The sequence below is a fragment of the Sus scrofa genome, chromosome Y (assembly GCF_054392235.1).
Source record: "Sus scrofa isolate SSC_HxYL_T2T_F1_AM1 chromosome Y, Sscrofa_HxYL_maternal_Yorkshire_Landrace_v2.0, whole genome shotgun sequence".
Lineage (NCBI taxonomy): Eukaryota > Metazoa > Chordata > Mammalia > Artiodactyla > Suidae > Sus > Sus scrofa.
The window spans coordinates 14,399,125-14,416,644 of NC_139402.1; the positions used below are offsets into that span (position 1 = coordinate 14,399,125).

General features: G+C 42.9%; 1 protein-coding gene across 1 annotated transcript; it reads left to right on the forward strand.

Annotated features, from left to right (window-relative positions):
- The first annotated feature begins 12,742 nt into the window (after positions 1-12,742).
- On the forward strand, positions 12,743-14,374 carry LOC110257891 (heat shock transcription factor, Y-linked-like). Its single transcript, XM_021080888.1, has 2 exons — positions 12,743-13,255; positions 13,679-14,374. The coding sequence occupies exons 1-2, from the start codon at positions 12,743-12,745 to the stop codon at positions 14,372-14,374; spliced, it is 1,209 nt and encodes a 402-aa protein (XP_020936547.1).
- The last annotated feature ends 3,146 nt before the right edge of the window (positions 14,375-17,520 follow it).

Below are 17,520 nucleotides of genomic sequence, written 5' to 3' on the forward strand. Positions count from 1 at the left end.
GACAAGGATGTCCGCTCTCACCACTACTCTTCAACATTGTCCGGGAAGGCCTAGCCACAGCCATCAGAGAAGTAAAAGAAATAAAAGGAATCCAAATTGGAAAGGAAGAAGTGAAACTATCCCTATTTGCAGATGACATGATACTATACCTAGAGAATCCTCAAGACTCTACCAGAAAACTGTTAGAGCTCATCCACCAAATTGGCAAAGTCGCAGGATACAAAATCAATACACAGAAATCAATGGCATTTCTATACACTAACAATGAAAGAGCAGAAAGAGAAATTAGGGAAGCAATCCCGTTTACCATTGTATCCAAAAAAAAAAAAACAAAAAAAACCTAGGAGTAAACCTACCTAAAGGGACAAAAGACCTGTACTCTGAAAACTATAAGCCACTGATGAAAAAAATCAAAGATGACACCAATAGATGGAAAGATATACCATGCTCGTGGATTGGAAGAGTTAATATTATCAAAATGACTATACTACCCAAGGCAATCTACAGATTCAATGCAATCCCTATCAAATCACCAAGGAGTGTTTTCACAGAACTCGACCAAAATGTTTTAAAGTTTCTTTGGAAGCACAAAAGACCCACACTAGCCAAAGACATCCTGAAAAAGAAAAATGGAGCTGGAGGAATCAGGCTCCCGGACTTCAGACTCTACTACAAAGCAACAATCATCAAAACCGCATAGTACTGTCACAAAGACAGAAATAGAGATCACTGGAACAGGGGAGAAAGCCCAGAGGTAAACCCACACACCTACAGCCAACTCATCTATGACAAAGGAGGCAAGAATATACAATGGAGAAAGGAAAGCTGGTTCCGTAAGTGGTGCTGGGAAAACTGGACAGCCGCATGGAAAAGGATGAAATGAGAACACTCCCTAACACCATACACAAAAATGAACTCCACATGGATGAAAGACGCAGATATAAGACCAGACACTATCAGACTCCTGGAGGAAAACATAGGCCAAACACTCTGATATAAACGGTAGCAACATCTTCTCGGATCCACCTCTCACAGTATTGACAACACAAACAAAAAGGTACAAATGGGACCTAATCAAACTTCAACGCTTCTGCACAGCAAAGGAAACCCTAAACAAAACAAAAAAGACAACCCACAGAATGGGAGAAAATCTTTGGAAGTGAAGGGACTGACAAGGCATTCATGCCCAAAATTTATAATCACCTTCTGCAGCTCCACACCCACAAAACAAACAACCCCATCGAAAAACGGGAAGAAGATCTAAACAGACAGTTCTCCAAAGAAGACATACAGATGGCCAAGAAACACATGAAAGGATGTTCAACATCACTCATTATTAGAGAGATGCAAATCGAAACCTCTCTGAGGTACCACCTTACACCAGCCAGAATGCCCATCATCCAAAATCTACAAACAATCAGTGTTGGAGAGGGTGCGGTGAAAAAGGAACCCTAGTACACTGTTGGTGGGATTGTCAATTGGTGCAACCACTGTGGGAAGCAGTATGGAGAGTGCTCAGAAAACTAAACCTAGAACTCCCATTAGATCCAGCAATCCCACTCCTGGGCATCTACCCAAAAAAGCCGTGACTCGCAAAGACATGTGCACTCCAATGTTCATTGCAGCACTATTTTCAATAGCCAAGACATGGAAACAACCTAAATGTCCATCAACAGAGAAGTGGATCAAGAAGATGTGGTACATATACACAATGGAATATTACTCAGCCTTTAAAAGGAGCAAAACACTGGCATTTTTTTTGCAACATGGATGGACCTAGAAACGATCATTCTAAGTGAAGTCAGCCATACAATGAGACACCAACAACAAATGCTTTCACTGATCTGTGGAATCTGAAAAAAGGATAGACTGAACTTCTCTGCAGAAGAGATGCTGACTCACAGACATTGAAAAAAATTGTGGTCTCTGGAGGAGACAGTTTGGTGGGTGGTGGGATGTGCTTGGGCTTTGGGATGGAAATCCTGTGGATTCAGATTGTTATGATCATTATACAACTACAGATGTGATAAATTCCTTTGAGAAATATATGTGTGTGTGTATGTGTACACACATATATATGATTAAAGACAATATTACCATCCAATTTAGTCGAGCATCTCATGACTAAGAGGAAGGAAACCACTGTGCATCAATGCTAAATAGTAAAGAGATGCAAAGCCCAAACTAAATCTCATTCGTTATACAGGTAAGTTCATACAACGTATTATAGGCATCTTTTCAAGATAAAACTTTGCACTCTCTCCTATGGTTGTGATTCAAGGTACAGTTTGCAATTTGGAGCTCAGAGACACCTGAATTAGGCTGTCTTCCCCTGATAGCCCCAAAGGTGACTTCTTTCATATATGATCCAGCCATTCTAGCACCCCAAAATTCTCAGCCACGGTTTAATGAGACATTTTAAATTCTTAACATGAACTCCTATTTTTTTCACATATACATAATATTTTATCAGCCAATCCCCCACAAAATCTGCATGTGTAAATCTAAGGGCATGTCCTGTGAAGAAAATAGACACTAACATTCTCCAAAAAAAAAAAAAAAAAAAAAAAAAATCAGGAGAAATCACTGTCAAATTTCATGAAACTACATTTCGTGGAGTGTCTATCTTCATGAAATGTTTACTGAAAGGAAAATTCACGACCATTTGTTAATACAAAGCATTCTGACTTAAGAAGTGCATTACACTAAGACATAGTGCCAAACTAGACACTCTTTCTAGTTGTGAAAATATTCCGTCCTTAAATGTGATAAATATGGAAAGCATCATGTATTTTTGACACATATTAAATATTTACCAAAGCTGGAATGGGAAACCACTCACAACATTTTTGTAACACTTCTTTCAGCCATGAAGCCACAGAAATTCTTACCAAACATGAGGTCTCTTTGTGCAAAGGAGCAGCTTGTTATCCCATATTAAGACCACTTCATAAAATCTAGGTCCTATTTTATGTTGCTACTCCTTTGTTTCTGGACTCCTACACAATAATGTTCAGAAAACCAGATCAATGCACCCAAACTGCTGAGACCCTTATATTTTCCAAATAAGAACCAACTCTCTGGAACAATGATGGCCCTGACTACCTTTTAGCTTTGTAAGTTCCACCGCACACCATACCTTGGCAAATTCTCACCCTCTCCACCTACCCCTCCATGACCCTATCTTGGAACAGTCTCACCCTTTCCTCATATGGACCTTTTACAGCCTGAGGCTAAGCCTGACACTGGTTACTTCAGCCACAAGCCCCTAGGAAACCTGCAACCCCATAATGCCAGGAAGGCCTAGCCTTCTCACACATCCCCTGGCCATTTCCTGGTCACAAAACCTATAGGAAACCTCAATGCTCCTGACTCTATGCCCTACTTATTTCCTCACCAAAACCCCTCCGCCTATTTCCTGTTCTAACAAAAGAAAAAAAAAAGACTACGATTCCATGTAATCTTGGATTATATCCTTTGGCTCTTTCAAAAATGGCAAGTTTCCTCTTACACTCATATAAGTCGTTTTTCTTATAAACTCTCTTGTTATGACTTATCTCCTACTTGTTGGATTTCCTTAATGGTATGGGCCTTACATAAACGCAAAATCGCTACTTCATGAATGCTTAGCATATATTGATAGACATACCAACAAGAATCATATTTGCTGTGCTAATATGACTATGAAAATGTGAGGTTCCCAGCAGCGTGGAGACAGACCCCCATTGAGCCCATATATGGCTGTTCAACTTGGAGACCTGCTATGGACAACCTCTCCCAGAATTGGATGCTCCGTTTGAGCAGCAAGAACCAACGGACTGAGGAAAACACCTGGAGGCATATGTTAACTTCTATAGTGATGAACTGCTCTCTGTCATGGGACTTGACCCCCTACTCCTCCCTTGACCTTCCCCTCCTCTTTCTTCATTGTTCCCATCAAGGTTCCTGCCATGAACTCCCACCACTGATTCCTGCCACAGATCTTTATAAGCCTAGCCCCTCCTCACAGTCAAGGCTGGTGCCCTCCTGAGCCATTAATAAATCTCTCCTGTTTATCAAATGCCCTTGCCCACTCCTCCCTCAGCAAACTTCACATATGGTGCTAAACCCCAAGCGGGCATGATACGAGAATGGGAATCAGATCAGTGGTGCCCCAAACTCCTGGGTTTGAAAGCCAGAGAGCAGCAGGCAGGGGCAGCTCTTCCTGGCTTAACCTCTGGAACCCACCCAGGTTTGGGTCCCTGATCCAGGCACCTCTGCACAAGTCCTCTCCTGCTCAGCCAGGGAGGAACCCCCAACGGGGAATTCCACCTTTCCATGACTGATTCTGCATCCGGCACTTGCCTTCTTATACTTGGATGAGAAAATATCACTTTTCTGGGTCTCCTGTCAGCATGGCTCTTGGGCCCCAGTTCCTCTGGCACATCAGAGTACAACCTTCTGCAGCAAAGCATCACACTAGGTTTGTAGAATACTTAGACACTTGGCGCATTCCTCTAATCTGGGGACACCCACATCAGCGAAAAACCTCCCTCTCTGTCCCTCAGCGTCCACTATCCAGACTTTAAAGACACTCAGCCTAAGAAGTGGCACTCCCTAAGGCGGCCCCTTCCTTAGCCCACATCCCCTCTTAGTCCTCATCATGGCGAAGAAGCCCTCCACTCCTCCACAGAACACACCTCTTGGTTGCCTCTTGTGGAATTTAGGTATTCCTAAGAGGAAATGTTAGGTCCAAGTATCTTTACTTCTTCTGTAACTCCGTGTGCACAGGATAAACATTAGCTAATGGCTCTCAATGCTCCCAAAATGCCACTTTCAATTTTTTTCTATAGTGATGTTGTATTTGTTTTTCCATTATAGCTGGTCCACCGTGTTCTGTTCACGTTCTGCTTCATCACTGTACAGCGTGGTGAGCCCCATCCACATACATGTATGCATTCTTTTTTCTCCCTTTATCATGCTCCACCGTGAGGGACCAGACAGATTTCCTAGGGCTACACAGCAAGATCCCTTTGCTAATCCAATCCAAAGTCACTAGAAGGCATCTACTAACCCCAAGCACCCCATCCATCCCACTCCCTCCCTCTCCCTCTCCCCCTTGGCAACCACAAGTCCACATTCAATGTAAATAGCTTGAGTGACCTCAATAACATTTGTCACTGTAATGACGAGTGGAATGAAAGGCGCTGTCAGCCCACAGGCCTCCCTCTGTTCTCCCTGTTTCACATTTCAAATTCTTCTCCATCATTCATGTCATATTCCCTCTCATTCTGACAGCTCCTGCTTTGATCCTGCAGACCATTATTCTCCACAATACAAATCTCTCCATGCCTCCAGCTCTCCCCCAACACAAAATCCTCCACACCCCTACCCAAGCTGTCCTCAGCTTCTCCCCATCCTAACCCAGATACTGACGCCTCTTTCTCTCCTCCTCATACACAGTTCTGTACCCAGCTTCCTCCTTCTCCAAACACCTCCCAACCAGCTCCTTTGGTCCCTTGAGGGGGAGTTGCCAGCACTGGAGGGATTGTCCAGGTCCATGTCCCTATTTCCATGTCTAACCCCTCCCACTTAAATTGAAAAACAAAAAAGATGAGACTCCTTCTCTTCTGATCCCTCCATCTACATTTAAGGAATTTGAACAAATCACTCAGTCCCGTGACCTTACCTGCCATGGTGTTGATGTCACCTTATCCTTCCTCCTCGACCTTGTGGAAATGGAAATGGTCTGGTTAGCCACTCAGGCCCACACAGATGACCTCTGCTGGCAAAACAAGAACCAAAGAGTGCGGGCGGTAGCAGTCCCAAGACAGGATCCAAACTGGGACTCTCCAGTCGATTCCCAGGCCTTTAGACACCAGAGTCACATGGTAACTTGTCTCATAGGAGGACTATGTGAAGCAGGTCTTAACTAAAAAAAGAAGAAGAAATTAGACCAAACCCACATGAAAAACCTGCTCTCCTTCCTGATTAACAGAGGCACTTCAAAAAGATACATAGTTAGACCTTTCCCATTTGGAGGGAATCTTTCCTTCCAGACTCCCTTCATCTCTCAGTCTCTCCCTGACATAAGGCACAGATTACAAAAGTGGGAGGATGGCCTCAAACCCCTCAGCAGGATGTCCTCACCCTCACCTTCAAGGTCTTTAATAATCAGCATAAAGAGGCTGAACGCCAACACTTAAAAAGAGATCGGGCTAAATACAAAATGCAGGCAACTGCCATTCAGGGCTCCCCCAAATATCAGCTCTCTCCCCTGGACAATGGCTCTAAGGCACTCAAGGCCCCTGCTGCAGGTGTGATAAGAGAGGCCACTGGAAACCTCTCAGGGGAGGGCCACACCCCTCCCTGCAGAGAGACCGGAATCCTTGGACCTCAACAGGCCAAGCCACCTTGGCAGGATCACAGAAGACTGAGGGTGCCCTGGAAACCCCTGCATCCCAGACCCACAACTACTACTCGGGTGAAGCACCAGGTAACTCTGCTAGTTGTAGGTAAGCTGGTATCCTTTCTTATCAACACAGGGGCCACTTACTCAGCACAACCTCAATTAACAGGTCACAAACACCCCTCTCAAGTCTCTATTGTGCATGTTGGTGGTCTCATCTCCAAACCCTTACCAAAACCCCTTCCAAACTGCACCCCATCAGGGACACCCTTTAGCTGTTCTTTCCTGATATTAACCAAGTGCCCAGCCCCAACTCTTGGCAGAGATATTTTATCTAATTTCAGAGCCTCCCTCAGACTTCTCACTCCTGTCTCTCTTTCCAAGCCCTCTCTCCTCCCCCTTGCTCATCTACAACATGATAAGCTACCTCTCCCAGCCTCCGTTCCTTTGCCCCGGGTGTGGGATACCTCCACCCATTCCATAGCTCAGCAGCTTGCTCCCATTCAAACTGAGTTAAAAGACCAGTCTGCAAACCTCTGCCAACCTCAATACAGGCCCCTGACCGAAGTCACTAATGGAATCGTAGGCATAACCAGGGTCCATGTCCCCTTCCCATGTCTGACCTGTACACTAAACTAATCCAGACCCGGGGACCAGTGAAGGGCATGCCATTCTTTCAGTCCCTTTTATCAGCCAGCCTTCCCCTGACAGACACATCTACACATATTAGGACAGGGCCCACAAACTCCATGCCTGGACTAATTGACAGGGCCTTTAAGACTCAGGGAAGAGGCTCCTCAGTTCTGAGGGAAAAGTTTTCTGCCCTCAAGGAAACAAAGTCATCCCAAGAGAAATTTGCCTGTGTCCTTGAGATGCAGGTGTTCTGCCTGGACATCTGGAAGCCTTAGCTCCACCATCTTTCTGAAATAGAAATTTCAGGAATAGGGGTACATTTTGCAAGTTGAATTCTCAGGGTCAAGGAGAAATCGTATGCCTTTTGTTCTAAACATTTTTAAAAGATGTTTAGCCACCTAGACAAGTGACCTTGATTTGTTCCATCTGTCAGGGACCCAGTTTGAAGCCAGTGTCTCTTGCAGCTGATGGGTTTCACACAGGTGTACCTTATTCATGGCTGAGACTTTGGAATGGGAAATCTGAGCTTCCTGTTTTGTATGTATCGTTGTTTGTGTTGTGCATGTATGGCCTTGCCAAAATTACTTCATCAAAAAGCTCTACTTAATTGGCTTGAAGGAAATTAAGCTCTTATATGAACTCTCAAAATACATAAGGTAAGGTAATTTTAGAGTCACATGAACTGGAAAATATTCCGTGTTAAATTAACATCTGATATTAAAGTTAAAGTAGGTTGATCTAACTTAAATGGGCATGTCTTCAGAGTCATTGGCAGAAGCTTTTCTTATTGCACCTAGGTTTGATAAAAGTCAAATCGGATGCTGAGGCTTCAGTTACTAAGAAGGGACAGCAATATCACTTAAGACTATTATCGGTGTTTTGGTGCTATGCTGTGATGTTCTGTACCAGGAAACACATACTTTTAGAAGTGATAAAAAGTCCACCCAGACAAGTAGACATTGTGTTTTCAGTAAAGAAGGAAGGAGGAATGGAATTGCATTCTATTAAGGGAACAGAAAGTAAGGCTGTCGTGTAGCTTGTTATTTTGAATGGAAAGCTAGCAGACAGAATAATATGGATACAGAAAGTGATGGAAGATTTCTGCGAAGTGGACACTAGACAGGATTTCCAAGCTTGGTCGGGACTGACTGGGAGTTTAAAGTTAAAAAACAAACAAACTTTAAATGTAAGCTCGTGTAAAACTTGAATTAGGTTTCTGTCTCTCTGCTAAAAGAAAGGTTTCTGAACCTTCTTAACCTTACCTTGTTCATACTCTTGATAACAGGTTACATGAATCGATTGGCCTTTAATTTGTATTTGCTTTTGAAATCCTTTGTTACTTTGGTTGAGTGACTAGGTAATGTTTTACAATAAAGTGAGATTCTACTTGGCCAGGTGTATAAAATTTGCATTCTCTCTCTCTCTCTGTGTGTGTGTGTGTGTGTATTTGCAAATTTCCTAAGTGTAAATTACCGTGTTACAGGGGAGAAATTGTCGGATGGAAGGTATGAACCCAATCTATAAAGATATAGCTCACAACTTACTCCCTCCTTCTCAGACATTTGCCAACCTGATGACCTTGCAGCATGGGAAAAGTTTGCCCCTAAATCAGAGGAGGGAAGATAGGTAAGCAACAGCTGTGAATTCAAGAGCCATGACTGTGGGAAATCCAAGAGGCAGCTTGGTTCTTCCTGGCTCCACAGAAAACCCATTAATGAAAAGAAATGCTTTGAAAATATGTTCTCCATTTGGGGTATTCCTTCTACAGTTTTGGGTTGACAATATCTGGTGAAAATGAGGATCATTTTAGAGACAATCTTGTGACTCATACTCTAGTTCTGTGTTTTGAGGTTAGGGTTCACTTTCTAAAACTCACTTCCCAAATAGTTCTTTGAGGCTGTGTTACAATATTTCAATGTTTAAGGGGGTTACTAAGAACATACTCTCAGCATGGGAAGCTGAGTGCTGCAATCTGTCTCTGAGAGAATATCTGATGCCCCACGATAACCAGGGGGTTATACATTCTGGGAAAGTATTATTTAAAGGGTTGTCTCCAGCCTAGATGGAAGGTCTCTTGTCAGGAATACTTAAGTACCATATGCACAGGCAAAGTGAATAAAATAACTCTGAAAATCTCTATTTCCCTCTTAAGAAGGACATCCACATTGCACGGGTCTACAGAGGGAATTACTGACATCAAACTCACCCTAAAACAAGGCCCTAATAACAGAAACACCAATGCCTGGACAAAAAGAAGTCACCATCAGAAGGACACCACTATCCCAAGATTGCCCCCCCCCCATGACCACATGGTCATTTGTTGACCTTCTCATCTACCTTGGTGGGTTTCTCCTCTCCAAGGCTCTTCTCAGTGATGTTCCTAGGTGGGATCCCCTCACCTGACCAACTAATACCTGCTCTCACAAGGGCACAATTATGTTTCCTTCAACTGTTACTCAAGCTCAATCAGCAGGTAAGACTTTAGCCAAGTGACATAACTCTCCTGGGCTACATTAATCGAAATTTAAAGGCTCCCTTGTGTTGGGAATGTTTAAACTGTCAAGGATAACCAGCCTTAGAACACTGGGGAGTACAGCTGAGTGGACAAGCCAGAATGAAATTTCATTTAAAGAGAAGGAACGGACTAATCCAGCTGAACAGCGATAAAACAGGGCTGTTTTGCGTGAAGCTTTACAATTTTCATTTATGACTTTATGAATACTGCTTTCCACATAATTTTTAAGAGGCCACAAATATTTTCTTATATATTTCCACTCCTTATCAGAATAGGTTAATTTGTTTTTATTGCCACCAATATATTGTTATATTTTCTACTGCACAGCATGGTGAGCCAGGTACATAGACATGTTTATATTATTTGCTCCATCACAAGTGAGGAGACATAGTTCCCAGGGCTACACAGCAGGATCTCACTGCTTATCCATTCCGAAGGCAAGAGACTGCCTCAATGAACTCCAAGCTCCCACTCAATCCCAATCTGTCCCAGTCCCCCTCCCACTGGAAACCACAAGTCTATTCTCAAATTCCATGTTTTTCTCTTCTGTGGAAAGCGTCACTTGTGCTCTAAAATAGACACCAGATATAAGTGTTATCATGTGGTCTTTGTCTTTCTCTTTCTGACTTCCTTCTCTCAGCATGAGAGTCTCTAGGTTTATGTTTTATTCACTGTGTCCACAAAATTGCTGTCTCTTGCATTTCCAGAAGTGTAACTGAGTCACTGAAAATGATATATAGTTCCATATGAGATCAGTGGTCTCTAGATATGGGAACATGCAGCAAGAGGGAATATTTTCCTGGACCATAATAGACGAGGAAGATGGGTGGTCCAGAGACTTTTGGCTACTCCTAGTATGGCTTTGTCCAGGACTAGCACATTTAATGGCCTATCTGTGACATCATTGCCAGACCTAGCAATGTTCATTGCTGGCACTGTGAGATGAAATGGTCATGAAATGCCTCCCCAAACTATGGTCAAATGTCCGACCATGGGGGAGTATGGCCAACTGTGACCTCAAGTTAGCACTTGCCTAGAGGCTCTCCGTGCAGGAAAACTTGAGGCACAGCAGCTGTTGACCTGCAGCACCTGCTGAGCAGAGCTCAGGGAGGTGAGCAGCGGTGAGGCACAGGCCTTCAGACCGATTTCAGGTGAGGATCTCTATGGGCCCAAATTCTTGCATCTTCTCTCATCTAGAAATACAGAGATCATTGACCATGGCAACTGCATGGGCCAATAGGGAGAAAAGGCAGAATGGAGTAGCTGTGGGTCAGACATCCATGGAAGACTAGGAAATCTTATGGAAGTAATTTCAGGCAAGCCTTTGTATTGCCAAGAACGTAGGGTTTATGTGCCCTGTCAGACGTGATGACACCAGCTGTTCTCAAAGCAGCATCAGCTGGCAGCGACAACCTTATATTTTCACGGTCTTCTCTTATAGCAACAGAAAGGAGACAACATGTTTTATGACCAATAGCTCCTGTGATTTACGTGTTAATACCACATCACGTGTTAAAACCTACTCAGATGAAACTACACTCCTCCTTCAACAATACTGGTGTCAACCCATGTTTAATCTTATTTTTCCTTTCTTCCCATCCTCTATGGTAGCATATACCATGTCCATCCACAAGTACTCCTCACCCCAGGCCAGCAGGAAGCAGAGAGAGAAGAGTAGACATTCATCCCTATCCCATATAATGGAAGGCTTGAATGAGAGGAGCCCAGGAGGATGGAGACAGACCGCCATACACCCCAACTATTGCTGCTCACCTGAGAGACTTGCTGTGGACGCCCCTCCCAGAATGTGGATGTGCAAGTTGGGCAGCAAGAAACGAGGACCTGTGGGAAGCAACTGCCTGCACAGACTAACTGCCTACAAGGATTAACTGTGCTCTGTCATTGGACTTGAGTCCCTACACCTCCCTTGACCTTCTCTTTCTTCTCCATTTTCCCTGCCACAAGGTCCCACCATGGACTCCAACCACAGACTCCCACCACAGATGCTTTATAAGCCTAACACCTCCTTGCAGTCAAGGCTGATGCCATCGTGGGCTCTGCCCAGCCCCCTCAGAGACCCTAATAAATTCCTCTTGTGCACTATTTGGCCTTGTGCATTCCTCCCTCAGCAACCTAACGGAAAATGTTTGGAATATTGTTTAACACACAGACTACTTGCGTAGGATACACAGAAAACTCGATATAATAAAATCAGTGATACCAGATCACTGTCAGTTTTTAACAATGTGACAACATTATGGTATAAGTTTTAGAGTATTCAGTTCAAGGGCATATATAATCTTCAGAATGTGGTGCACCCATCAATTCCTCAGTCCACATTGTATCAATCCACAAGGAAATCTCATACCCTTTGGATGGTACTTCCCCACATTTCCTCTCCTAACACAAGCAACCATCAATCTTTTTTTTGTCTCTATGGCTATAGATATTTTGCCTGGTGCCCAGGGCCCTTCCATGTCTTGGTTAGTGATAAATGTCATGGTTTGTTTTGTTTTGTTTTGTTTTTGATTGTGTATTTGTTTTTTTTTTCTTTTCTTTTTGTCTTTTTATATTTTGGACTGTACCTGGGGCATGCAGAAGTTCCCAGGCCAGGGATTGAACCCATAGCACGGCAGAGGTCAGAACACTTTTGTAACAAGCTAGCCAACATAGAACACTGGCTATGTTTTTCTGAATATAAATACTGCACAGATTCTAGTTATACACTCTCAAGAGCTGCATAGCTTTTGTTTCACTTTGCCGTTGTTTTTTTTTTTTTTTTCTTCCATTTACAAGGCCTTACATAACAGGCACAAGTGCATATGTGCACAAGAGAGAACTTGCGTTTACTTCAGGGATGAAATGGATTTATTTATTTATGTGATTTTTTTATTAAAAAGATTCCATTGGAGTGGGGTCTCATTTGCTGATCTCATTTTTTTTTTCTCTCTTTGGGTTACTGTTCAAGTACGGAGCTCATATTTTATATTAACTGGGCTAATTTCATAGAGAAGTAAACCCTGACTGAAGGTGATGCTCAGATTGCTAGGAGACTAGTGTCTTGTGATGTCACAGCTACTCAGGCTGGCAACTATTGTGATGGATTGGATAGTTTATCTGTGTAGGCTTACCAAAGCAGCATTTAAAACTGCAGAGTTCAAAAGCCATGCAGGTGAGAAAAGTAGCTGAAGAGAAACAAATCTGAGATGGCACATGCTCCTACAGAAATTCAAGGTGTTTCTCCTAAAGATGAATCAACTGGTTCAGAATCCTCCATTACATCTCCATGGTGTGATAACTCAATCACTGGGGACTTGGACTTGAGGTCTCAGATTGAAGAAAAAGCTTTCCAGGCTTTGTCTGAGGGCTCCCTGATGAAAGAGCCATGCCACACATTGTGTGCCTCTGAACCAGATGGAGATAATGATTTTCCTCCTCTGCCCTTTCCCAGAAAACTTTGGGAAATTGTTGAAAGTGATCGATTTAAGTCCATTTGGTGGGATGAAAATGGAACCTCGATCGTGATTAATGAAGAACGCTTCAAGAAAGAAGTTCTGGAGAGAAAGGCTCCCTTCAGAATTTTTGAAACTGAGAGTATGAAAAGCTTAGTTCGACAGCTTAACCTTTATGGATTTACTAAATTGCGAAGGAATTTTCAAAGACCTGCCTCACTAGCCAACATTCTGGCAGAAGATAATGAAGTCTCTGCTTGGAACAAGGTATTATGAAATGTCCAGTTACTATTTACAGAGGGACATCTGCAAATATGTTCATACATATAGGGTCATAGTAGACCTTGAAAGTGGGATGAAGTACTGCTACAGTTTTAAGTTGAAGGCCACTTGGTCATAAAATATTTGGGGTGATAGAGAAATTTCCTAGCCACCTGGAGCCTTCTCGATGAACCTCACCCAATACAAGCCCCTGAACCTCATACTGTTACTGTAAATGCACCAGGCATTTTTATTTAAGGACCATAATTGCCTGTTCCCACTACATAAATTTTTGAAAATGTTAGTAATAGATGAGTATTATTTCCTGACATTAACTCTGTGTGATGAAACAAGTCAGATTTTTATGGATTCTTTGTCCTCGTATCTTTGTTTAAAAGGTCACTAAATACCTTTCTCTTTTGGTTTTAGCTGCAGTTCTACCATAATCCAAATTTTAAACGAGGCTGTCCCCATCTGTTGGTGAGGATGAAAAGAAGAGTCAGGGTGAAAAATGCTTCTCCAGTATCGGCTTCTCTACTTCAAGGTTGCAGCAAGAAGCGCTCTAGAACAGGGGGTGATGTGGATAACCATAATTCTGATGTGGCTGCAGAAACTCGTGGAGAAGATGCATTTTCAGCCTCTACAAATCTAAATGTGCCTTTAATAAGATGGCCTTCTATGAGCCAGAGAATTTCTAATACAACTACCCCAACTAGAAGCGGTCTTTCTTCTCCATCATCACCATCAGTCAGGCCACCAGGACAAATTGTCATGGCTCAACATGCTATTTTTAGTCAGTTGACCACGTTTCACATGCACTCACAAAGCAGCTACTCTCCAGCAAGTGGCCACATCGTGAATTTCATTACAACTACCACTTCCATTTCTCAGTACCACCGCATTTCTAACTTCCCAAGTGGTTATTTTGGACTGAGGGTGGAGCCTTCTCCTTTGCCAACCAGATACCAGAATATATCACCAACTGAGGGCCCTGTATCTAACCCCCAAGCAGCAGCCCATCCATGGTTCCCAATGCCAATGGCCACTGACACATCTGCTGCCTCGCTTTCAAGGCCAAATCCTCAGTCCTTTTCCATATCTGAACATCACCCTAATTACCACTGACCTATCAAAGGACTATAGGTTATGCAGGAGAGTGAAGATGAAAATTTATGCTGGCAAATGTCACCAAATTCCTGCAATTCTGATATTTCAGCAATAAACTTATATGTTCATCTTCATAGTTTCATCTTCTTTTTTTTCTTATTCTCCTGGATCTCTTTCTTTAATTTTTCCGATTCTTTTTTTCTTTTTCTTTTTTTTATTATTTTCCCACTCTACAGCAAGTGGGTCAGGTTATCCTTACATGTATATATTACAATTACATTTTTTTTTATTTTGGACACAGTTAAGAGTAAAGGGATGTTGCATTTCTTTGTCTAAAATGAGTTTTCCATCATAGCTTGTTTACTGTGTTCTATCACTTTCATACTGTGCCACAAATTGGCCCAGTCCCACACCCACCCACCCAAGACCCTCACCCACACATATACATATCCTTTGTTTCACATTATGCTGCATCAAAAGTGACTAGAGATAGATCCCATTGCTATACAGCATGACCTCATTGCATACCTGCTCCACATGCAATAGTTTGCATTTTCAACCCCCGAATCCCAGTCCATCACAATCCTGCACCCTCCCCCTTGGCAACCAAAACCCTGTTGTCCAAATGCATGGGTGTCTTTCCTGTGGAAAGTTTCAGTTGTGCCATATGTCACATTCCACACATAAGTGATGTCATATTGTGCTTGCCTTCCTCCTTCTGGCTTACTTCACTTAGTAGGAGAGTCTCCAGTTCCAGCCGTGTTGCTGCAAATGGCATTATTCTGTTCTTTTCTTACGGCTGAGTGGTGTTGTATTGTGTATATATACAACATCACTTAATCCATTCTTTCCAATGGTCATTTAGGTTATTTCCATGTCTTTCCTCTTGTGAATAGTGCTGCATTGGACATACACGCGCACATAAAGTTTTCATGGAAATTTTTTTTCCCCCCAGGTTTATGCCCAAGAGTGGGATTGATGCGTGACATGCTAGTTCTATATTTAGTTTTCTGAAGTGTTTCCATAGCGGTTGTAACAATTTACACTCCTCCCACAGTGTAAGAGAGTTTTCTTTTCTCCATACCCTCTCTAGCCTTTTCTCATGTGTGGACTTGTTAATGTCGGCCATTCTATCCAGTGTGAAGTGATTCCTCATAGTAGTGTAGATTTGCATTTCTCTAATAAACAGTGATGTTGAGAATTTCTTTATGTGCTTGTTGGCCCTCTGTATATTCTCTTTGGAGAAATGTCTATGCAGGTCTCTTTCCCATGTTTCCACTGAGTAATTGGCTGTTTTGTTGTTGAGGTGTATAGTTTGGTTATAGATTTTAGAGATTGAGCCCTTATTAGTTGCATCATCTGAAATAATTGTCTCCCATTGCAGGTTGTCCTTTTGTCGTTTTAATTGTTTTCAATGGCAGATTATTTTGCCGTTTTTTAATATTTGAAATGTTTGATAATTAGAGAGGAGCATTTGACATGTCCTCTAGCTGTAACTGTTTCAAAAAGGAAAATGGAACTAAGGAAATAGAGAATAGCTGCCAAGAGATTTCTGAAATAGTCCAAGTTGTATTGAATGGGGGTCTCAATTATGAGGGTGTGGAAAAAGGGGCAAATAAAAGTCAATTTGGAAAGGGAAAATACATAGTATTTACGTAGTGTTTTCTCAGCTGCATTATAGTCTATCTGTTACTTCAAATGGAACTTGGATATTAGTTGACAAGATTGTCTTCATTGCAAAGAAAAAATAAATCAATAAATTCCATTGAGTTCCCATGATGGCAAAGAGGTTAACACACCTAACTAGTGTCCATGAGGAAGCAGCTTCACCCCCTGCCCTCGCTCTGTGGTTTAAAGCCCCAGACTTGCCATGAGCTGTGATGTGAGTTAAAGATGTGGCTCAGTCCCAGCATTGCTACGGCAATGTAAGGCAGCAGACAAAGCTCTGCTTTGACCCTGACTGGGATTGCCCATATGCCACAGGGGTGGCCCTCAAAAGACAAAAAAAAAAGGTATACAATTACTTAAAAAGTACATTTCACACTCCAAACGATAACATATTTTATCTTATCCAGGAACCATGACCATAATTTACACCATAAGTGCAACAACAATGTCCACATGACATCATCAGAGATTGCATCACTGTCACCACAGGGTGGTAGTTCATCAGTGAAACATCTACAAAAAAAAGTAGTAGAAAAAAAATGTGGGTGTCATTTTCTCTAAAATCCTCAAACTGATCTAGGTTATTTTTGCCTTTATCTCCACCCCTTTATATGTCCCGATTCACACGTAGAGGTTGCTTTCTTCTTTTACACAAAGACAGGCTTAAATACAAATGCTGGCCTTTAACACCAAACCTCAGCCAGGTGAACAGGTCCCTTGAAGATATAGAATCTGTTTGACTTAGCAGCTTCTTATGTTTCTCTTTTACTGTCTATCTGGAGTACATTCAGAAGAATTATTTTCAATCATACCAAGAGTCACCTCAGAGCCATCCTTGGAGTAGAAAGGACCCCACTTTGTCTTAAAAAGCAAGGTGCCATTGTTGCAGAGGGGAAAAGGAGGAGGGGCAGATGCCAAAGGAATCTCCCTGCTCACACGTGCACAGGCTTTCAGAGGGCAGGGTGCACCTGGTGCAGGCCACAGGTGGCAAGAAACCACTTGCTTGTGCTACAGCAGCCTGGACACATCTTGTGCTGGCTATAGGTGTCCAGATCCTTCTCGTGGGGGCTAAGGGCATCAAGTGGGTAAGTGAGATGTGGTGCCTCCTGAGTGATCTACAGGCAGTGGGGACAACCCAAAGCAGTCATCTCAGAAACCACAGGGAGTCAAGGCCTGCCACCGGTAGGGGTGTGTGATCAGGTCCAAATCTCTGACCACATTCACCTCAGAGGTCAGAAATCAGAGCGGGCACTACAACTGAGCACCACTCAGTATTGCTGTCAACACCCTGGCCATATAACCGCCCTGCAACTGTCAGTGCCAAATGCTCTGACAGTTGCACGGAAGAAGCCCCCAGAAGGTGGAACAGTGTCCTTTGCCAAGACCCTGTAAGTAGGAGCAGTGTTGCACCACCTCCTGTGTGGGCTAAGAGGGACAGGCTGCTTCTTATGAGGGTCCTCAGTTGGGGGGGCAAACCACCAGAGGTGTGCATGGCC

Excerpts from the sequence above, each read along its gene's own strand:
- LOC110257891 (XM_021080888.1), top strand. The coding sequence starts at position 12,743 with ATGGCACATGCTCCTACAGAAATTCAAGGTGTTTCTCCTAAAGATGAA. Across the intron at positions 13,256-13,678 it reads AAGTCTCTGCTTGGAACAAG|CTGCAGTTCTACCATAATCC; the intron begins GTATTATGAAAT and ends TTTTGGTTTTAG.